At 34.3% G+C, this 24,690-nt stretch overlaps 1 protein-coding gene across 2 annotated transcripts in view; it reads left to right on the top strand.

Moving 5' to 3' along the window:
• The window catches only part of LOC124406954 (GRAM domain-containing protein 2A-like), a 71,896-nt gene that overhangs the window by 10,225 nt on the left and 36,981 nt on the right, over nt 1–24,690 (top strand). For both annotated transcript variants that reach the window (XM_046882695.1, XM_046882696.1), the window contains one exon: nt 2,935–3,105. In XM_046882695.1, coding sequence (XP_046738651.1) covers nt 2,935–3,105 — 171 coding nt within the window. The remainder of the gene's footprint in view (nt 1–2,934; nt 3,106–24,690) is intronic.

The raw sequence follows: 24,690 nt of genomic DNA, 5'->3' as shown, positions 1-24,690 counted from the left end.
CAAAAATTAATTTTCGTGATTAGTTTTCTCTGTGTTTTATTGCCTTATCAGTAATTAGTCCGCTGCAGATGTGATTGAAATTTATTCGTATGGGCAATCTGCGAATAAATTGATACCTTATCAATACAATAATTTTTTTTAACCACCTGTCCAAATGGCTTTGAAGATAAAATTATTTATTTTTGAAAACCATTTATGTTAACAAAATTTTAGTAAGTTCAATTCCTTGTGTAAAGTCAGTAAAGAAAAAAAAAATATCATGCCTATATCTGTGTGTGTATAGGTAAAAGAAATTAGCGATCCCTGTTATGGATCATTTCGAGTCTACCAGTTTAAGAAGATACTCGTAAAGGTTAAACATATCTTCTGAAATAACCTAAAAACATTATTTTTATAATTTTCGAATTTACGTTGCGTAGCCACAAGAGGAACCCAAGCCTTGTGAGAATTGGGTGTACAAATGAAAAATTTCATTATTATCGTCAAATAGAATGTCGAAAAATAATTGATACGTATTTTTTCTTTTTTCAATTCAACGTTCCTTAACAAGAATATCGCAGTTTGAAATTGACGCGTGACGTCACAATGCGCTTAGATATACTACAATGTGAAAAATGTGTAGCATTATGACGTCACGCGGAATTTAACTCGCTATATCTTTATTAATAAACATTGAATTGAAAAAAGAAAAGATACGTGTCAATTATTTTTCGACATTCTATTTGACGATATTGATAGAATTTTTTATTTGCACACTTAATTTCATTTACTGCAAAAATTTCGTAGTAATCTACCGCCACCTATCATTACAACCGATCAGTACGCGATCTGTAGTACCGACACGTCTGACTGACATACCGACAAAAATATGCAGCCTGCAGCCGTTTTCTAGATATTCGTGTGTTACACCATGTTACACACAGACAAGGGTCTACTGTTATCGACCAAACGTCCCAGCGACGCTCTAACTTACCGACAGACACGGTGAACGATATGAATTACCGACGAACGCTTGGCCACTTGATCTAACAATAAGCTCGACATACTTGGCCCTCTGAATCGACGTATTACCTAAAGCTGTCTAGTTGATTACCTGCGTAACAAACGATGTTGAAGAAATTTACTTTTTTCTTAACATCTTTTTTACACAATAAAAATTGAATGCAAAAGCAATATTTCACGGAAATGTAAAACTGCGGTATCTCTTTTCTTGAGAATCATTACACGTAGGGGCCTAAAATTTTCAACGTTGAGGGCTAGGGACAAACATTATTTTTTGTATTATCTTTTTGTACGACTTTGATACCATGAGGCTTATCCACAATTTTAAAGCGCAAGTTCCGTTCGACGAAAAATAAGAAATTTTTTACCAGAAGGTTGCGAGCACGTCATTTACACATCAACTCTATAAGCACACGTTACTGACACTCTAAACTTTTTTTCACCGAACGATGTAACATATTAGTATAAACGAAGTTTAATGATGCGTGTATTTTCTTATCTTTTTTGATTAATTTTGTTCAGTAAATTCCTAGGTATTGATTTGAATAAGGTCAAATATTTGTATCCGTCAAAAAGCTATTTGCGTAACACTTTTTCCAACTCAAATTTTGAATAATCACACAATTGTAACGTTACTTAATTACGCGACTTATTTTCAATTGATAATATTCAGGTATTTTTTTTTTTTTCTTTTTTTTTCGAAATCTACCAGGGAACTCCCTTGATAACCATTCAAATCAGGAGCTTAATTAAGAATGTGTTAGTCCGTAATACCTTAATATTAGGAAAGAATCCAATATCTAAGCATATGTTCCCCGAATCACTTTACAATCGCAGTCTCTTCTATTATAGTTTGAATTATAACCGAATATTTTATGCGAAATAAATCAGTTTCAATCCTGACTATTTTTAACTGTGTTGAGACTTTTTTGGTTAACAGTAGTATGTCTAAAGTCTCTAATTTGTTTAATTTCTTTTCTTATGGAATCGGTTCTAAGTTATAAACATTTAAAACTTTTTTAAATATCACGTAGTCAACTAATGGCTTCAAATACGCCCTCCTCATCAGTCTCCGATTCATTGACGTCATTTTTCGACGGCAATAAGTCAATTGTGAGTCGAACGTGTGTCACTTCTCTGCTGAAAATGATCATATGTTAAATTATATAACGTTACGACTGAAAGTCACGTGTTATTTATTACATGAGTTATTTGGCGAATTCGATAAAATATGTAAAAAATTACATGAAAAATTATAAAAGCACGAATCATCAGATGTATTAGATCAAAAATCATATATAGTGAACTATATCTTTACACGATTTTTGATCTATATATCTGACGATTCGTGCTTTTGTATTTTTTTATGTGACTTCTTACATATTTTATCGAATTCACTAATTTCGGTCATAATATTTTATAATTTAACATTATTTTTAGTAGGGTTGGGTTTAGTTATACTTACTTTCCTATTATTCAAGCGCTTTGGTAATGTACCAATCATTAAAATATTACCAGAAACCTCGAAAAAAGAAGAAGAAAATCAGAACATCTTAGAAATGATATTAAAATGATTGGAGCAGATAATAAAACTTTTTCGTCGTCATTAATTGATATGTTTTAAGAAGGTTGTTGTTTGAATTTCAAAAACTTCAAAAAGGTTCAAATATTAGAAACACAGAAGTCATTACAAAGAATTCAACAGAACATATATCTTGTAAGTTTTAGAGACACTACTATCACCTTATAAAGTTCCAAAAAAATTTCAAACAGGCGGTATAAAATTTGTTGATTTCGCATGGAACGCACCGGTATATACGTGTTCAAACATTCATGTAGACACGAGTCGTGTACTTGGTGTTGTTTTCGGAAGTCATGCTGACATCTCAGCATCCTATATCAGAAATAATTTATACTTCAATGGGGTTTCAGGCCTCGTGGAGGAGTGGGGTCGGAGCATTTGCCCAGTAGTGACAGCGACGATTCTCTGTCAACCCATAGCCATCATGTCTACAGTCACGGACAAGTGGAGGGAATTGGGCTTCCAAAAGTCCATGTATCGGGGCCTTCGAATTCCCTGGATCCCGCATCTAGCCTCAATGGGTAAGTTTTAGTGAATTATTACCTACTGAGCAGCAATTTCAATCCATGTTGTAACTCGCCGATACGACGCCAGCACATAGGCAATCGAAGTTGCATTTCAGGTCTGTACTGCCGTTGGAACCATTTTTTTTTTAAACCATTAGTTATAAGCCTTATAGACCATGTCGAGTGATCTCTATATACTTCCTATCCATTGGAAGGATCTTTTTTTTTTAAACCATTAGGTATAACCGTTATAGACCATGTCCACTGATGTGTAATCAATTGTAATCGTTAATAGGGCTGTGCGGGTTCCAAAATTCTTCGGGTTGGTTCGGTTCGGGAAAAATCTATTAGCTTTGCGTCGGGTTTTCAAATGCCAAAATTTTGGGATTCCCGAAAATATTACTGTTATCAAAATTTTCGTGATTTCCGGAGCTTCCGGTGCAAGATCGATATACATTTTACTAAAAATATTGATGGCATTTAGATTTTTCCGTTACTATTAGTATTTAGTATTCGACCAATGTTGTAAATTCGAAAATTTCTGGCTTCCCAAAGATTTTCGGTTTCCCGAACATTACGAAATCGCCAAAAAACCCGATCAGAGAATTCCACAGTATTACGATACGGGAAAATATCGGACATATTATTCGTTAAATTTCCAATCCGAAGTTTTGAAATTAATAACTTTTCGTCAGATGCGTTAGGAGGAATGAAAATATTTCAACTCTATCGGGAAGTCACGATTCTATTGTACAGAAAGAAATGAGGATTGAGGTTATGTTGGTCGAATACTCGATTGATACGATATTTGTAAAATTCAAATATTTTTTCAAGGTATATACTTTGAGGTATCAAAAACCATTACTGCGATTTGTCTGCAAATTGTGGTAAAGGGCATAAAGTATCACATCTTATCATCCATATAGTGTAAGTGCGTCGAGTGTTTAACGCAAAACGATAAGGACTTGGTACAAAGTAACAAGTTACGCTTTATTATAGTGCTCACGTGTGTTGTACGTAAATATTTATCATCCGATACGCATATACAATATGCTTTGTAAACTGGGTCACATTTCGTAAAATTTTTTTACACAGCTTTGGAAATTTCCCAAATCATAATGCTATCGAACTCTTTTTGCGCATTTTGTAAAATGAATCTATTTGGAAGTTACCTGTTTTTTAAATCAGTGTAATACAAAAACCAAGCGTGTCATTCAAGAGCGTTTAGTACCTATTCCTACCTTTACCGACCGAGGAAAGTCACCATTTTTCTTCCTATATTGAATAAACAAACGAACGGAAAAAGTTCATATTTCGAAAGTGCAACGTTCTTCATCGTAACGGAATTCAGGAAAATTACTTATAATCCAAAAATCGTGAATAAATGTCTGGCTTTTTGACACGTGCCACTATTCCCACATCTCCTGCATTTCAGGGGGCATAAAGTACATAGTTGAGATAATTTTCGGAATTCCGGAAAGAATCCTGTTTTAATGCAATATTGAAGTCGCTAGACGAAAACTAGAAGGAAGTAAATGGGTGAGTTTGCTCGATCGGTAAAGGTAGGAGTGCGACATGCTCTTAATAGCTCCATTCTTAAATAGATTTTAATTTGACGTAGAAATAAAGAAACGGTCCGAATTCTACGAACTTACAATTGCGATTTCGTAAAAACCATGCCATTAAAAAAACGTGAATCCAAATAGATTTCTGTTTCCAGCTGTTTTTCTGTCGTCGTTACGTTTTCGCGTCAGTTCCTAATGTACGCCTATATAGGCTTTCGTGCTAGTCAAAGGAACTGACACTTTACGTGGTGAACGAAGACTGGTGAAAGCCTGCAACCTTCGATAACGGGCATAGTTGGATAAACATGACAAACAAACCTCTAAAACTTTTGACTTGGAATCTGGAGCAACTTGACTCGAATGAAAAATGAAAATATTTGTCCAAACATTAGTTGTCTTTATCAATATTTATTTTCCTTATCTCAGAAAACCGTAATTTACACGAATAATTTTCGTCTTTGAAACTGTCATCGATTTTGCAATGAAAAAAATACTTGGCATGAATATCATTAAAAGACATGAAACTTAATTTTGTTTACTTTAGTATGGAATTCAATTTTCAAAAAAAAAAAAAAAAAATCTGGCTAGTTTCAACATGATTCTTCCACCAATATCCGGTTCGACATCAACTTAAAAATATCTGGCTTTGATACATTTTTTACTTCTCTTTCTGACTATGCTCTGAAATTTAATTTTCAAATTGCTTAACTATATACACGGAGATCCATAAAATGATCGTATTTAATGGATTCCCGCCGCAATGGAAGCAAAAAATTTGTAATTGCAAATTGTATTTAGTTTTATACACGTGAATCTTACGAGACGCGGGATCTATTGAGAACCTACAAAAGTAGTGATGAGATTCATGAAATTCGAATTCTAACACTCAGATCTACCAGAGCGTTTACTTACACTGATGGTAGTCACAGTGAAAAGAATCTGAAAAACTGATCAAAGCCAGTTGTTTTCAAAATGACTCCAAACCAAAAATTGATGGAAAAAACATAATAAAATCTTGACATTTTTTTTGAAAATCTAACTTCATATCAACATAATCAAAATAATCTATTTGCCATGTACTGCTTCAGAAAATGTCTTCAATTTCACTATTTCCATTGAATTCTGCACAGAAAAAACGTCGGTGTGTTTCTTTTGACGATTTCGAATCTTTCGATTAGCTTTTCATACCTGATGTTTTTTTTATCTCTAACAAGTAAGCCAATTTCATCGATCGATTGGTAAAACCAAGGCCATAATAATGCAGGAGCGATTCGATGATATTACACTGTAAAAAATATTCTGGTACGTCCATTAAACATTATTGGTGTCCATGTGACACTATCTGGTGATAAATTTCCAGATTGACCGCAATAATTATTCTATTCTAAGTCCACATCGGTTAATTTTAACACCAAACTTAAATCGACTCATAAGTGGGCGAAATGTAATAATATATGTTCACATTTCGCAAGGTTCCTTTCTGAATTGTCATTTTATATATACGCGGTGTTTACAGGCGTTATTCCATATCTATATAATATTTTTGCACAAGATAAGACCGGTAATGTAATAACAAAAAAAAAAAGCTCTTAGATAACAGTGAACACACGAATACCTAACATCCTCCTCCATCTGTGTCCCGCAGCTAATAGATAACGAATTGGCAGTCATCCGTTCGTTAGTATACTGCGGCTCTTTATCGTATGAAGGTTTGATCTCGGGGCAACGGCTTGCTAACAACGCGCGTGGTACCCTAACTCTCACTTTTGGTTTAAATTTTTGTCTCTTCTTTAAAATTTTGACGTCTCGTTGCCGCCAAAAACAGCTCGGCGTTATGTATTTTCTCGGTTATTCACGTAATTTATAATATTTACATCGTATAAAAGACATCAACGAATTTTTGTCATAAGAATTATAGACTCAGAGTTGAGTGAGTTTAGTACCTAAATTTTTTTTTATTAAGTGTGTGTCTGTGTACGTGTGATAATGTTTTAATTACGATTTTGTTTCTATCGATAATATAATTGGTGATTGCTGTTTACATTCATATGAAAAATTGGATTTTATTTTCTCTTACAATTACTTTCACCGGTGCTAAACAGCGTGTTCAAATACGTGCGCGGGGATGAAGTGTAAACTACCCCTGCGGTAGACGCATGGTTTTTTACGAAAAGTTGGTGAATTTTAAAACAAAAGTTACTCCTGGTACTCGGAGTAGTACGTCGGATGTGAACCAAAGCCAGGAGAACAAGACCAAACCAAAGCATCGAGAGGGAAATCGATTGAGTATGATGGAGTGGCTTCGATTTGAGGGTGTCGGGTCCATCTACCCCGAGGACGCCCTTCGACGACTCTCTTTGTATGCCGTGTCGCCGCGTTTCTTTCGCAAAACCCGTGCATCATGGTGAGTTAGTTGGCAGCCGTTTTTCTACTGTTATTACGTCTCCAAGCAACGACAAAGAATTTTTCATCCATTTTTTCCACTCTAGAGGCCGAAAAAAATAGGCTTTTTGGGGATTTTTTTTCAGAAATACTATCAAATAAATCGAGATAACAGAAACGTGATTTTATTATTCATATCAGTGACTGCTTACAATAATTTTTTTGAAGCGATTTATTTCAAAATGGCCGCTGTGCAGCGGTTTTGCGACGACGTCTCCTTTTTTTCGGGGTCCACGGTCGGATTAACAGCTTCTGTAATTTTTTTAATCATAATCAGCTAATGTTTTTTTTTTTTATTATATGTAATAACTGCTATAGAAGTACGTAGGATTTTTTTTTTATATTGCGTAGTTCATTTGTTATTATCAATTATCTGACAATTTTTTAGGCAAGTTCTTCACTTTCCACTTTAGAAGTACGCCATTTGGCCAAAAATCAATATATCGTAAAAATTCTACGTACTTCTATAGCAGTTATTATATATAATGAAAAAAATTCATTGGCTCATTATGATTAAAAAAATTACAGGAGCTGTTAATCCGGCGGTGGACCCCGAAAAAAAGGAGACGTCGTCGCAAAAACGCTGCACAGCCACCATTTTGAAATAAATCGCTTCAAAAAAATTATTGTAAGCAGTCACTGATATGAATAATAAAATCACGTTTCTGTTATCTCGATTTATTTTGTAGTATTTCTGAAAAAAAATCCCCAAAAAGCATATTTTTTCGGCCTCTAGAGTGGCCTAAGGCCTTAATGTCTTAGGCTTTTATGGCTGGCTATAACTTGGTTTCAGTTCGAAACAAAATCCCAGAATTATGTGACAATGAAGTGAGAGATTGACAGTCATTGTCACATAATTCGTGTAGAATCAAACTCGCATTTTGTTTTGGACCGAAAACAAGTTAGTCGGAAGGTCAAAGCATTCGTGAATATGACTGTATTTTATGGGCTCATTCGAGTGTTTTTATGGTATTACAAAAATTGGTAAGTCTTATGACTTGATAAGTTTTTCTTGTCATTGAACGTCCTAAAATGGCTGCAAACGCATAATGATCGTCACTAGCAATAAACTATCTCTTCTTCACCCCGCAGAAGCTATCAGCTTATTATTTCACGTTTTGGTGGTAGCATAAAATATGGTTTTTAGAGAATTAATTTGAATTCTGTTGTACCGTGTGTAAGCACATCGATAAGTGAATATATGGCATACATGAACGAAGTTTACATTTCACAAATAAAAGGTCTGAATCGGCCATTCAAAAGACGCGACAATTGAAATGTTTTCAATATAATTGAACTAGTTTAAGATTATGTAAGAATAGCTTCTGCGTATCACAGTTTATAAAGCTTATTATACTTCAACAATTGCTTCTTCAAGTCATCCAAGCCCTCAACATCTTGTCAGTGGACTAAAATAGTCAATGTTGCGAAATTGGCGCACATAGAGGCAATATTTGTAAATAAAGATCCTTTTTTAAAGCCAAAAATCAAAATGATCTGCAGGTTTTTGCAGGATCTTGACGCTTCCAGCATGTAATATCAAATTGATATTCTCAAAAATTAGTTTATATTATTCTTTATTTTATGAATTTATCAACTTCAGCTTATTTGATTGCTGTATTTTCTACATTTTCTTACGAGTCACGATGATGAACTGACGTCCTTGATCGCAGCTTGGCGTGACTTCGGTGTTAGGTTAAAAATGGCAAACAATCGATTTTATTACCACAAAAAAGTTGATGTGAAAGTCTTTTGAACTAAAAGTTAGTTTAAAATACTCTGCATACAATGAAAAAAGTTGATTTCCTATGATAATAAGACAAAAAAAAGTGTAATTTCAGCGACAATATATAGATTTTTCGACATTTTCAACCGAACGCCGATCTTCTCTCTCAATTTATTTCTGAGAGCAATTTTTACTCCCATACATACAGATGATTTTTAACTTAGAAAATTCTACAAAATTACCTGTAATTTCCAACGTATATGCTCGCTATGACTAAGTATACGGCGAAAAGTGTTCCGAGTTTCTAGGAATGAATTAAAAAAATGATACATCAGATTATAAAGTTGCTTCGTCAAGTGTTACGACGACGAATATCAGTCATTACGTTTAAAAAATAAGCGCAAAGGCCTTTGCTTGGAGTCTAATGTCTGATCGATTAATTAAAGAACATGATCGATTAATTAGGAAACCAATGCATCCACATTTAGCCACAATTTTAGCCTAATCATAATCGTATTAGTCAAGATGCATTAAATTTGTTATTGATGAATGTGATCGTAGTCAGGCGATCGCCTGATCGACCGATCAACGTTATCGTTGATAAAAACACAATGTCAAGTTGCTATTTTAATGTCTAAGGTACGAACTAATCTTCCTTGTCGAATGTATATCGCGGAGAATTTACGCATCAAAGATAAACTTAGAGGGGCATTTAACTAGCTACACTTGTTAGTAAACAGAGTAGAAATATCACGTAAACATTTGTCCATCGTCTGGCATTCTCAGACAATAGTTATAACTTATCAAACTATAACAAATCTGGTAACTCAATAAGCTTTATCGAGAATAAATGTTCATTGGTATACCAACCAGGAAAAAATTGATATCTTTCATGTATCAGCGTTTTTAGAATCGGGCTTTTTCATTTATTACCAGCAACAACACGCTCGCCTGCAAGCACGTGCGTTTCGTTTTTTAATTTTTACTTTTACTTAAGAAGAAAAAAAAAAAAAAAAAAAAAAAGTGCATACGAAAATGTTAAATTGACATATAATTATTGAATTTATAACCGATTCATATGAACTATATTCTTGGTATTAAGAAATTTATTTGTCTTCTGTTATTGCACCTTATTTTACGTGATCATAGGTGATGATTTGTAAAATATTTGCTCTTTTACTCAATAAATCTTCGATAGAATTAATCATCGTTGATTTCTATGAATGAAGGTTGAAATCTTCTTGAAAATTTTTATATTTGTCATTCTTTCTTTTCTATCGATTTCGTTTCGCGTTTCGAATTTAGAAATTCAAATTTTCTTTGTCATCCATTTCAGTTTATATCTTCGTTTTTATCATACGGCTTCAGATTACGTTAGATAAAATTTTATTTTACGTATAATTCTCTGCATTTCAGATTTTCAGCAATTTTATTATAACATGTTGTACCTAAATAGATCGGTAACGCATCTAATCGTCAGATTAATTCTAATTTTGGTAAACGTGATCATTTATGCATCCATTAGGCTTTACGAATCAGTAAAGAAACGATCTTTGTCGATAAAATATATCCGATATGCCATAAAAAGTCTTCAAGCCAGTTGCATTTTGGCCAACGTCGCTATAGTAAAAATAAAAATATCTGTCTATCTATACAGAACAATACGAAATGTAAATTAGTTCAGCAAAGAGATCGACAGTTAGATTTCAAATTTGTGCGGTATATTGAAGTCTGAGCTTTAAAAATTGAAGACAAACAAACTGTTTCAGAAAATCTCGAAATTGTCGTATTTTTCATAGTGCTTTGGACGAACGTTTCAAAACACTCGTTATTTTTCATTTTTCAAAGTACAACACTTCCTTTCAATAAAGTAGAAAATTTACTCGGAAATTATACACAGAAAACAAGAAATCTTTCGTTTTACACTTTTGAACAATGGTGTCTGATTGTGAAATTTTAACTACCTATTTCTGATCGAAATTTTTTTACACCGAATAGTAAAAATTCATCATTTCTACAACGAAAGATGGTAAAATTCTACACTCATTAACAGGAACTTTTTTTACCTTGTCGAACCCTTTCGATTTGTAGTAAATTAGATAATCCAAACAGTGTAGATCGTGTTTTTTTTTTTTTTTTTTACCTTTTCCAACTAGGACTAGACTTTTCGATATCGACAGCTAGAAATAGACGAAAAATATGTAGAGAAATAGAATGTTAAGATGGTCAGGAATCAAAAAAGCATTTTGGTTATAAATTTCTTCTTTTTCTCTGTATCGTTGCAATACGAAACCAATGAAAAATTTTGCTGCCACATTTGAGAGCATAGAAAAGTTTTGTCTTGTCGAGATCGTCCAAAGCAATTTATTCTTTGAGGATATTGTTAGCCCAGTGGCTTTTTGTTATGTAAAATAAATTGTTTATCTCTAAGGAGGACCACCCTCAAAAAACCACCCTTAAGGGTTGTCTACTTCTGACCTTGAACACCGCGAACTTTGCGATGATACTCCTTACAATGTCCAAGTGTCATAGATTGTTAAACTAGGGCGTCCGCATTGTTTTGCAGGAGAATAAGGTAAAACTCATGTTGTAGGGCTTCGCATGAAGGTCTCACGTAATATCGGGGTGAATCTGTTTATTTCTCGTTCCAATTATCTCCGAGTTCTCTAGTCTGCATTGGCATTAGTAGGTCTACACCACTCATGAGCAAAAAAAAAAAAGGATTTTTTTGCAAGAATTTTTCTAATAAGTTTCAACTGTAAATATTGATTTATATAAGCTTTGTTAGGCTTAATAAATACACTCTCAAATTACGTAAAAAAAAAAAAAAAAAAAAACTTTCATTAGTTTCGATCGCTTTTTATACACGAAAATCCTAGTTGTCGTAAGTAATTACGATTTTTGTGTATAAAAAGTGATTGAAATCAATAAAAAAAAATTTTTTTGAATGTTATTCGAGAGTGTATTTATTAAGCCTATAACAAAGGGGAATATATTTCACGGAGAGAATAAAAATTGTTATTATTTATTAAATCTGATCCCATTTTAAGCACATTCTAGAAACACAAGTTTATCGTATAAAAAATTGTGAACTTCCAAATAGTAATATCAAATTTGAGGTATAAGTTGGGAAACGTTGAAAAAATCCTTTTTTTCGTAAAAAAAAACGTGTGTTTCTATGGTTCGTGAGGATCTAGCCTGAAACGAATTCCGTAATAGAAAAGATCAAACTTTTCTGCATCGAAAATACCTTGGATCATATGTTTTTCTCGCCAACAAATATGAATTGTATTAATTTTGTTCTGATCCAAAAATACAATTGTAATTCGTATTTATTTTATTTTCATTAAAAATTACATGATAATTTATATTTTCCTTTGTTCTAATTAGAAAATATCAATGTCATTTGTAATTTACGTGCCTTCAATCACAAGTTACAAGTTACAATTATAATTTCTTCTCACAAGCTAATTACAATTTTTAAATATTAAATATTACAGTATCTGAATAAATACTTCACAATGTAATCTCATTATTTCGTCATTTTTTGATCATTAATGTATTATATTGAATCCGAAGGTTGTCTAATTTTGAAAACTGTGAACATCTCTTAAATTCTCTATCACAAGACTACCATACTTGAGTGCGTAGTCCTCGGCGCAGTACTTGCTTTTGTCTTCCTGGTGAATATGTTTGAAGGGTAGTCAGGATCGATACAACGCTTTTTATTCTAGAACACTAGAAGTTATCAGCGCTTGACCCCAGACGTTGAGAATCCTTCAACGCGAAAAATTTTGAAATACAGCGAGGGAAAAATGACTTTCCAAATAACTCCAAAACCCGTTTCATCACCACGTTCGGAAAAGCAAAATAATGATTCAACCACAGGTTTACGAAATCTGAAAGAAAAATCACCAGAAATAATGAACTTGACAAGAATACCGCAATAATATTATGGGAATTGGGTTTCAGTGAAATTGTCTGGATTTTTTATGTCGAAGACCTTGGCATTCTAAACAAAAATCTTACGGCTACGACTTTCCGTTATGAATAGTTTGGGTGCCACAAAAATGTTCATCCTATACCCAGTATTCCTTTGTGGAAGAATAACTTTGAAAGAATTTATTTTTTTTAACAAATAAAACTTAGGCATGTAACCGGAAGTGGTCACTTGAAGACCTTGAAGTATTCGGACTCGTTCTCTCCTCCAACCCCAATGAGTTTACTTGTAGATGACGTTACCATTCCCGTAATTTTACCAAATTGTATGAACAGTTGCGTAAGGACTCGGTAATATCTAGCATATTACATTCTGAACTAATTGCCACCTAATTATTCTATCTTGGTTGTAAGTGCTTTGTCAGGTAATCTCCCTTTTCCTTCTGAAACTGTGCCAATTCGATGTTGATGTATAGTATGATGAGCGAATAATATTTCTAACACTGATTTAGAGATTAGAAATTTAAACAATGATGTTACTTGAAACTAAATGCATAAGAAATATACTGGTGTAGGAGTATTATGCAATTATATGTTTGAAGTTATTTAACATTCATATTCAGTGAAAATTGACCTATTGAACATCTCATCTTTACTTTTTATTTATTCGGTAAACAAGCTAATGGAACTCGCTCAAAGGTTGAACAGAGCATTCCTTCGTCATCGAAAAATTTGGCGAACTTATTTACGCCTCCATCAGTGTTTAAAAAAAGTATGATGTGCAGTCATCTGCCACCATTTTTGCATTGAATGGATTTCATTGGCTGCGATTCTAATTCACATCCACCCATTCAAATCTCTTTACCCCGATTCTGGGTTATCTCTACCGACAAACTTGTCAGACGAACGTCAACTGTAGACTACTTCGAAGACATCAGTGCCACTAACGAGAGGAAACGATGAAACTTAGCAGGCTGAGTGACCGACTATACGCATGCGCGAAATAATTCAACTCTATTTGTCGGTGAGATGGTTTCACAGCAATATTTTCCTCTGCAAAACAGGAGAGCCAACGATACTCGAAACGAAGCATGAAGTGTCTTGAAATTATGTTGTTACAATGATTGAAAGTACTCGACTCCAGTCATCCATCAATTAAGAATAAAAGATTATCTACCGATCCCAACGCACTTTAGCTTTAGATTTGCTTAATTTAGACGGATTCGCATCACCTACATAACCTCTAAACCGAGTTTGACGGCTGAGACTTGAGGTGAACCAAAAGAGAAGTGACTAGCCTGTATGAAAATACAACGAAGCTCGCGCATGCGCAGTGCTAAGAGTGTACAAAATACATTCAAATTCTCAATTGAGATTCACGATGAATTCGTGTGTACATGCAGTCAATCGAATAAACATGTCAATTTGTTTCTTGCTTGCGACATCTTTAGAAGATATAATTGCAGAGGTAGATTAAATGCGTTCTTAAATAAAACATCAATCATGTCATTCAGAGTTAACAAATCTACGAAGCAAAGTTCTCTGTTTGTGATTATAACGCGATGTATCATAATACACGGCTTACTGGGAATGCTTACATCTTATTTGAAACACCTCAAGTATGTTCTGAAAAATATGGACAAAACCTCAGTGCACATCAGCGCCACCTGAATTTTTTTTACTCTATTACGCTCTACGATTGCTCTACACGGTGTTTCATTTTAATCGTCCCAGACCGATGACTTCGAAACTAAGTAAGATATGGACAAAATTTTCCTGCAAAATATTTAGGGTTTGGAGACGCAAAGAAGATGAGTCTACTTGGTTTTTTTCTTTCAAATAAGGGCGTCCAATTTCACGTCAAAAAGTACTAACATACTTACAATCCGAATTTGACTGGTGATGAGATAAGAGCCGGTCAACTTGCTACGGAATAAGGTACCGATAACTCGTTGGTTTCATGGAAATACTTGAGGATTCGAGTATTATGATACCGAGAGTTGGTAAAATCGTTTTCTACTTGGAGTCTACGAGGTTCAATAAAGGGTGATTAAGTTTTTTGTATCGTATTTCATTTATTTGGCACCAAAAAATATCGCAAATCTGTTTTATGTTTTCCACCTTTAGTTTAAATCCTTTGTGATCGTTTATTTGTCAGTATCTTGAGAAGTATCAACGAGAATAACAAGATACTGATAAAAGTGATAAATAAACAAACGTAATGGATTTGAACTGAAGTTATCAGCACGTCGTTTTCTCTAACTTATTACTCCCCGATTGATTTGTGCACATCTTGCAAATAATGAACTACACAGGTTCGCAATTTAATTCACAAATGATTCCCAGAACTTTAAGTTCACAAGCATAAACTCGATAACTCATATGTTTCTCCAAAGACCAAAAAAATTTCTCATTAATTTTATAATATATATTTGACTTTCAATTGTTCGGAAGTATTTCTGTTTTCGAATCACTCTGCACAAGGTGTCTAGCGTCCAATTATGTTTCGATAAACTTTTTTTTCTCATATATATTAGGTGGTTGATAGTGTATAAGCTTTATACGTTGAAGATCCTTTACTCTCTTATACTACAATCTTTGAACTTGTAACTAGTCCCTATTAATCAAGCGAACATTGATAAATACCGCAAAAAATCCCCGTAGACACGAGCGTTGACTGAAGTCAAAGACAGCTTATCGTCAGTTAATTAAATGTGCCGTTTCGAGGCTTCGTCAAACTAGGCGAGAGTCGATGCTGCAGTCTCTGTACAGAAATTTCCTATCGTTACCGACTCGGTTACCATTATAATACGCAAAAGCGTGTCGGTAAGTGTAGGACACTGTCATTACCACCCACGTGCCCGTCGTGCCCATTTCTTTACTTCACGAATACCCATGGTTGGCTGTCTGTCTCAAGCAATTTTCAGTCAACGATATGGATAATCCATCATGGATAAACGATTCGGGGCCTGAAAATACCGAGTGTTGTAAAAAAACTGTAGACAACATCAAAGAATATTTTTATCGCATTTTCTTGTCTTTTTTTTCTTTTCGGTTACCTGATTTTTACAATCCTGTTCAACAATCACAGAGTGCTTTAAATAACGGTTATCTTATCGCAGATACGCCTTGAACTTCTCTACCGCAAACATACGATTGCTGGCACTTGTAATTGGTAAGCGTGATAGCTTTCATCGTTAGTAAAGTTGATCGTGACCCTTGCAGTAGTCAATTTTTTTCTGTTCACTCGTTATATAGCGTTACATGGAAACTGATGTAGAAAGTTTTGGTTTCTAAGAAATATATTTGCGATGGTCGTCAATGGAATAGCGAATTGGTACTTGGGAGATAACGTTGCGTATAATCCTACGGTGATGGATTCTGAGCGATCAAGGCTACCCGTGTCGTCTGCTACGCAGGTAAGACAGGTGATAGCAGACGATACTGGTGTCCTTGAATTTATCAGAACCCACCACCTTTCGGATTCTCTGTGATGTAATATATTAAAATGAACTTACAGCGGTGCGTAGGTTGGAAAAAATTAATTGTTTGTGTTATTTGGATAATTTTAAGTATAGTTTATCAGCCACTTTTGTCAACCAGGGATGCAATTTAAGAAATGAATTGACCAATTCGTCGGACATTAAATTTCGTCGTATACGAATACTGTGATTATTTTTCTTTTCAACTTTTCCATTTGAAAATATGCGCAGTTTTCAGTTACCTTAGGTATCCACCAACTTCAATCTCAACTCCTTTAGGACCAATAAAACTAAAAAATCTCGTACGCAGTTTTCTTATTCGTATAGTGAACGTAATCCAAGTTAAAACTCGGATGCTGTAATCAGTCGTTCGTTGAATGTCACTCATGTCAAGCCGAAAAAAGTCGCAGCTAGCATAATGCGACGCGCAAAGTCTGATACAAATATGAAAAACAAAAAAATTTACTCAAAAATAATTTTAAAAAATGTATTCCTGTCATGTGAATTAATACTAATCGCAAGAGCCTGTTTTCTGAAAAATTCTTAAATATTCTTGTTTGGTATTCACGTCGGCTCGGATAGTTGCCAAAATAAGTGATTTAACTCGGTCGGTAACAACTGACTATTGTAGCAAACCTTATTATCTAATTCTAACTAACGCGAACTTTCACAGGCTTTAGATTAGGCAACCCGCAGTTGATAACGGAGACGCACGAAGCACAATCTAAAAGGAATTATAATTATTAACAAGTAATCACTGATAATTCGGCAGCACAGAGCATGTCGTTAGAAAATTCAAAATTTATCCAACAATTTGCTTTCCGATTCTATGGCTGGAATTCGAAAATATATTTCACATTGATTTAAGATACGGTGGATCGTGCAGTTTGTCAAAAAGTATGAATCCAACGCCGATCATCGTGAGATTAACTGAAGTAATCAAATTCAGTATCGCCGGAAACTTATAAATAATTGACAAAAAAAAAAAATTAATCACTTAACGGAATTGAATGAAGAAAGCATTTGTTTTTGGTAATGAGAAGAAAGTTTGAAATTCACTATGGAAATTGAGTTTCTTCTCAATCGAAGACAAGACTATACAGATAAAAAGCTCATTTTAATACCGTTAGAAATTGCAATGCCTGGTTGCCTATCTATAGGCGGTGAGGCGGATCGTTTTCACATTTAGGCTCGTATAGTTGAGCAGAATAACGTATTTCACAATAATTACCAACTAATAGCTAAACACTTTGCAGCGGAAAGAGTATTTCACATGAATTTTTTCAATAATTGCTTTTTTCATGGTGACATGATTATCGAAATTACCGAATACAAATATTTTCACTTTGTATCGCTTTTGGTAATGTGAGAAAATTATTGGTTTCATTCGGAAATCACTTTTCCTAATTTTAACGAATCTTTAAGTTTCAGAACCTTTACACACCGGAAAACAGGTTTTTAGAGAAATTTCGCTCTGTCCGACAAACTATCGAGATCATTTCGAAAATGGCCGGATGAAAAAATTTGAAACTTATAAAATTTTACAACCACATGATGGTTATGAAAAATTCTAACGTCTCGTTTAATTTGAACTTTAGGTTCCATCGGAAACCAATAAATTCTCAATATTTCCCCGACGAATCTATACTATGTTTTTTTTTTTCATCTTTATTAGTTTTTTTAAACGAACAATCATATTTTTCCGCATTTAATTATTCATTCTAAAAAATTTGAAAAAAAAACGAACGCTGTCCAAGTGTGAAATCTTATAATATTAATATTTAGATACGCATTGTCGCAATTTTTTATTTCCTATTCGAATAACACGAGAAATTTTCTTTTAAATATAACATATGTGTTATATCAATGAAATAGTTAGGTGCCTAGGACTTAAATTAATTCATCGAAATACTAGGCGGTTCACTGTGCTGAGTAATTTGTGCGTCTTAAACGCAATCGATCCGTTTATGCGTTCATAACTGCTATCTTTTAATCGTTTGTCAAATACAAATGAAACGTTCCATATGAACTCAGTAAATAGTTGACCATGATATTTTTTATTTTCAATACGGATTTTTCCTATGACAGTTCAACGGTTTTTTTTAACATCTCTAGTCTTCAACTTGTAAACTTTCAAACTTCTCTTAAAAATTTTCAGAACTCACCGTTCAGTTTTCGATTTAGAATATTCTCATTTAAATTCCGTTAGAAGTGAGTTTTTTTTACTGGATTTCCATTTATTTACGATTTACTAAGTGTTATAGTTTGAAATTTGTTGCTGTAATTTATACAGTTGATATTAAAGTTGTACGAAAACTTCCATTTTTAAACCTTTATACAAAACCGTCTATGTGAGGGACAGTCAATAACGATTCGGCCATTTCTTTTCAGATTCAGATTCTGACCGACTCTTTTTATTCGCTTAATATTTTTAATTGATTTCTCTGATTCTGAAACACTCTGGATTTACTTTAAAATTTTTTAACACCGTTTCTGGATTTGAATAATAAGAATATCCAATAACGCCTGTTCTTAAATATTTGAATAAGCACGAAGATAGAAAGTCCAAAGAAAAGAATAAAATAAAAACAAAACACAAAAAAAAAAAACAGATAATCGTGCTCATACTTTCTGAAAATCTATTCAGACATTTTTTGAGATAGCTGTAAGATTCACAAACTGAAAATGAGTTATGAAAAAGAATGAAAACTTTCTGCAAAAGGTTTTCAGGGGTTGTCCCGTAATAGCAAAAAAGTCTGGGAAAATAAAAAATGCTTCGATCAATCATTCGCTCAGTTGATCCCTTAAAATAATATAACCGCCGTACTTGCGTACGGTGATGTAGCGAAGGTATTATAAAATTAGTCAGATTGACGTATCCGATACCAGGAAGAAAGCAGAAAGCCAATTTTGCTTGACGCGAATCCCTGCAGCGTGACGGAACTGGCTTCTTTGGAGACTCGTTGTCTGTCGGCTTAATTGTACATCACATCAAACTGAATACTACACGTATAAACGCTTTCAATCCACCGTTGCCACGATAGCACGGTATAACTATGATCGATGATATCAGTAAATCGAGGGGAAATCATTGAACATTAGAGATCGTGAGACAATTGAGGTGTTATTAGATGGTGGCCAATGATTTTTTCCACCTTAAGGCGCCGCTGAACTGACTTGAAAATATCAAATCGTGACGTCATAAGTACGTGCAGCGCGTCTGAATATTAAACGGTGAACTAAGGCCGCTGATTTCATTGGCTTGTTCTGTTAGATCCAACCAATGATATCAGCTACAGATCGAGACATACTTCTTGTGGTCCATGAACGGGGGCTGCTGTCACATGAAAATCGCCGTTACGAATCGTACCATATTTACAAAAAAAATAACTGATAGTGTAAGTTTTCCCGAATAAAGTGAGTGCTTTTGTACGTGGCTAACTGTCTGACGAGAGTGAAAGAAATTGTGAAACAGTGCAATCAGTGAATATTCAACACGCGGTAGCTCCGATCGGCCATGTTTGTTGTGGCGTGATTTTATTCACCTCATTATTCTTTATTATAAACATTATCAGCGATTTGCATGACCAGTGACTGAGTTAGCCACGTACACTTTTATTCAAGCTTCAATTTAAAAATTTTCCGAGTAAGATTCGTGCTTCCGTTCTCGCAGGATTCGTAATGGCGTTTCACCCAATTACCTCGCTTCTGACGACTAGAAATATATATATGACATGCCAGGTCAGCGGGGCCTTAATGCCGCGAAACGTAATTTGGTTGTTGCCTTATTCCATTTTGCAATGTTTGAGTAAGGATTAACACACATTAAATGGAAGTTACATTACCAAAAAATTATTCTTAAAAAGTGACGAAGGAGAAATCCCAAGTGATAAATCTACTGTTGGACCATCATAGCATTCAAAATTTAGGGTTCCATGTTGCAATATTGAGTAAGGATTGACACACATCAAATGCAAGTTACACGATAATATATATTAAATTACCAAACATTAGTCTTAAAAAGTGATGAATGCGAAATCCCAGAGAATAAATCTAATGTTGGACTATCATAGCATTCAAAATTTAGGGAAAACGAATCCCGAAGATCGTCGTAATCATGTTGAACATTGCAACATTCCAAATGGTCAGAATCCGTCACCATAGTATGGTGGTTTATCTATACGCAACTGCTTATGCTTTGGCTTAACCCATAATAAATACGAAAATATGTATTTCTGCAATAAGTGGTAATTCAGTAACAGGAATATCGCCATTATTAATGTCGCGTAACGAAACAACTTCCTTTGGATATTAATATTCGGCATTGCACACGTGGATGCACCATTTACACATAAGTGATCCGTAGGCTTTAATAATAGTCAAAATAAGTGGCATAAGACTCGGTTGTCGTAAAGACTGACTATAACAGTTTCGTAAGTTTCATCGTTTCCTCTTTAAAAAAAACGGACAACGATACATACCGGGTGTCAACATGGAAACAAGCCGCCTCGATGCCTGCAGATAGGCAACCGAGCGTTACAATTTCGTTCGTGAGATGGTAAGTTGCAATTCCGGTTGCCTATGTGTAGGTGCTGAGGTGGCTTGTTTCCACGTTTAATTCCGGTATGTTACTGCATGCATATGGGGAATTCCAGAGCATTTCCAGGTTGCAGTGAATTTCCACATTTTCAAGTTTAATTTCTTTGTAGTATATTTGAAAAAATTTTAGATTTGATGAAATAGCCCTTTTTTAACGTTTGCATGAAAAGTTCGGGTTTCGAAGCTTGTGGAGCATTCGTGTTTCTCCCTAGTCAATTACGTTGGCAATGGAGAAAAATTAGCTTTCGCAGAATTAATAATGATTCCGAGTACTCAAGCGATTGCGGCAGTTGAATTCCTTTGAACCAAGTATTCGATCGCCTTTGCGGCTCACGCTGCAAACTTGACAATCGTCGGAAATCGCTCACTTTCCGCACTAGTACACTGCAGCGTTGGAATTTATACTTCGAACTACGCGATTGCGGTATAAATAGACCGCAGTTCTGAGGTCAGTCGTGTAAAGTTTCATTTTACAAAACGAAAACAGGCGCCAAACGAGAAATTCGATCATTTGTCAGTACACGAGAATCCTAAGTAGAATTTTGAACTCCAGCTTTGTATCCCTTAAATTATTTTACCTCACACATATTGTTAGAGGAAAATCAAAAGAAAAATAGCAGCTGATACGGAAATATAAGCGTGAAAAAGCTGTATACAGTTCGATATGGAATGACCCTGAATGAAAAGTCTAGTATTCACGTAAAACTAAAAGTGTAATCGTATAAAGAAAACAAATGTCTTTCTGCTGACACATGACTATAGCAACCATGACGTTCGTTTCAATTCGCAGAATGACTTAGAAAATCGCAATTTCAAATGTTACGCGAATGGCGGATTCAGTTAATGAGCGGAAACTTATCAACGCCTGTCCGTATAGTATCTCATCAGAAGTCGTACGTAAGTCATAAAATGCATGCAATCCTTTTTTCAAGTCACAATTATTCTTATGCAATATCATCCAACGTCACGATTATAATTCTAGAGAAGTTTCTTTTGCGAAAATATCTTGTCGAATGAACTTTTAACAACGTTGATACTAGCTATTAAACGTCGAGATGAAATACTATCTCTTTGCGACATACCGGACTATCTGTTTTTTAATCTACGCCTCGACTAAACTCTGATATCAACAGGGTTATCGGAATGGGTCAACTAACTCATTGGAAGGTCACTGATGCTATCGTCCAATCTATACGTTCTTTCATTTTTACATAATACTTGGGTCGAGAAACTTTCGTTAGTATATCGTAATAAATATATCATTCAAAATATCTTCCAAGTATACTAATTACCACTTCCGGAATAGTGGTAATGTCGTTGGCTGCAAATCGGTCCTCTTATCCACAGTCTAATACTGTTATTATATATAAATTTTTTTCGAGGATGTCATGTTAGACGTACATTCAAGTCAAAAATTAATAAAACAAAAAAAAACATAGTAGGTATAAAATCAGGCTTTGAAAAGTAAAAGCTTAAGTCATTTTAGTTGAATTCTAATGAAACAGTCTGACGTAAATGAAAGGGAAAAAAAATCACCGGATACTCGAAGAAATAGATATTTTTCCTAATAAAATACCGACGCACGTGAAACGTTATCAATGAAATGCGCAGTTAAAAACCGCAGGCTGCTTTCGCTAATCACGATTGACTCGTCGACATTATTTTCTGATAATTCGAGTTACCAACTATACAAGTATAACATAATTCACAACATTATGGTCTCTTGAACAGCCAGCAATCCTAAGGGTTTGCTACCGGGATGCTGCTACCTCGGATCCAACTCACATGCTGCTTCAAAATAACTTCTGACGGATATGCGTATCGTCAAATCTGATTTTAGATTGTTGGTTCACAAACTACTTTTGAGATTTTACAGAATTTCTAGAGTACTTTTGGGACTTTGTTTGAAAGGGGTTTTGATTTTCAGGTTAACTTTGAATAGTTATATATAGCTATACGGAAAGATTCGGAAATAATCAATAATTATATGGTTAGAAGATTAGTTTCAGCTTTATTTTAAGCTTGAAATTTAAAAATTTTCTGCAATTGTTTGACTGCTTTCATTCACACGAGATGTTTTTCCGCACTCTTTGCACGATACTTTTGGAATCGATCGTACGACTTTGGAAAAAAACGACATACGAAAAAATTTTTCGTAAAACCTGCAGGAGGTGGAAAAATATTTAAACGTCGCTATCAATTGTTGATGTATTTTTTATAATAATTTATGATTATCAATTATAGATGAGTTTGAAAAGATAGTTCCTGTGTGAAAGAAAGCGTATTATCAAAATAATTTGCAACAAAGTGTTGTAAAGTTAAGAAATAAAAATCCCGCGACGTCGATCACGTTTGAAACGTAATAAAAATCATCATGACGTATAATGTTTAAATACACGGCTGCTTTTCCAAAATGCCTGGCCTATTCCACAGCTCATCGCGACGAGACTAATTTTAACCACTTGCGAAACACTTGTTTAATCAATATTGCGATAATAATAGTAATAGTAGCAATTAAGGCAAATACACCAAATTGAAAACTGTAACCACATGAAGTTTATAATTAAACGTGCATTACGAAATCAGTATAAAATTCCATTTCATGTATATCATTTGCAAATATCTTTTTTATAAAATACAGCGAGTAAAATCGTCTCATACTTTTTTACGTACGGCTTTTTGGGACGTTTATGGATCGGTATAATATATAATTTCCGATATCATATTCACGTAGCCTTACATTATTTGAATTTGTATTATGCATGGTGTTCTGGACACACTCATATTCTCGACCGATAATGAAGCTTTCTTCTTCTAATATTGATCACTTTCAACGTTCATTCACCAGTATTTTAACCTCTCTCAAGAATACAGACGGTGAATTATTTCCAGTAATTTATATTTTATGGCATTACTTCAAGGAGAAAACTCCTTTGTAATAATTCTGTGAAAATGGGATGGGAGGGGCTGCGGATCTTATGAAGCCTTGTACGGGGATGACGAGGTTCCGAAATATTGAGAAATAACCTTACCTCACTTATGGACGACCCTATTAAGAAATGCGTAGAAGAAAATGAATTAAGGATAAATAGGATCCACCTACTGAAATATAAGAGAATACTGTAACCCACACTAAGCATGCCAATTTGAAACGCCAAGCAAGTACCATCCGAGGGTTGTTTCGTCCCTTTCTTTTCTTATCAATAGACAGTGACACGATGATAGGTAGGGAAAGTCGTGTGAAGTGAGTCTACTTTACAATAGAATGGGATTTAAAAAAGTATGGATATCGCTTGAAGTGTATTTTTAACCCGAAGACAAACGAATGATGTAATGTCAAAATTGTTCAAACGTTGTTGGATGTTTATCGTTATTGTATAAATCGTATCGTTGCTCACTGACACATGCTGAATACTTTTTGATCCGACTGTATGAGAAGAAGATAGAACATTCCTGGATGAGTCTCTTTCTCTCTCTCTCTCTCTCTCTTAGCAAGGTCTCATGACTGCGGTAGTGCGCGATTCATTATTCTTATATTTCAGTGATCTTGTCGTCTGAATGAAAAGTTGAGAAAAAAGAGTAAACCGTTTAAAGAATCTCCAGTAACTTTACTTGCGTCAGCGACCATAGATTTGAATGAAACGAAGACTCAACCACGCGACAGAAATTAATCCGAGGAAACTTTTATATTTATAACGCTCAAAATTATAAAACTCTGGTGTTTTTCATTCGAATAGATTGTTTATGGGCTTATTTCGGTCACCATAGATATATCTACATTTCACATAGAGTTATATCCGTGAAGTTGAAGAAAGTAGATGTTCGTCACCAATTTATACACTTGTGC

The sequence above is a fragment of the Diprion similis genome, chromosome 6 (genome assembly GCF_021155765.1).
Source record: "Diprion similis isolate iyDipSimi1 chromosome 6, iyDipSimi1.1, whole genome shotgun sequence".
Classification (NCBI taxonomy): Eukaryota; Metazoa; Arthropoda; class Insecta; order Hymenoptera; family Diprionidae; genus Diprion; species Diprion similis.
Note: the sequence above shows the minus strand (reverse complement) of the source record. Positions and strands in the feature narration are given on the sequence as shown.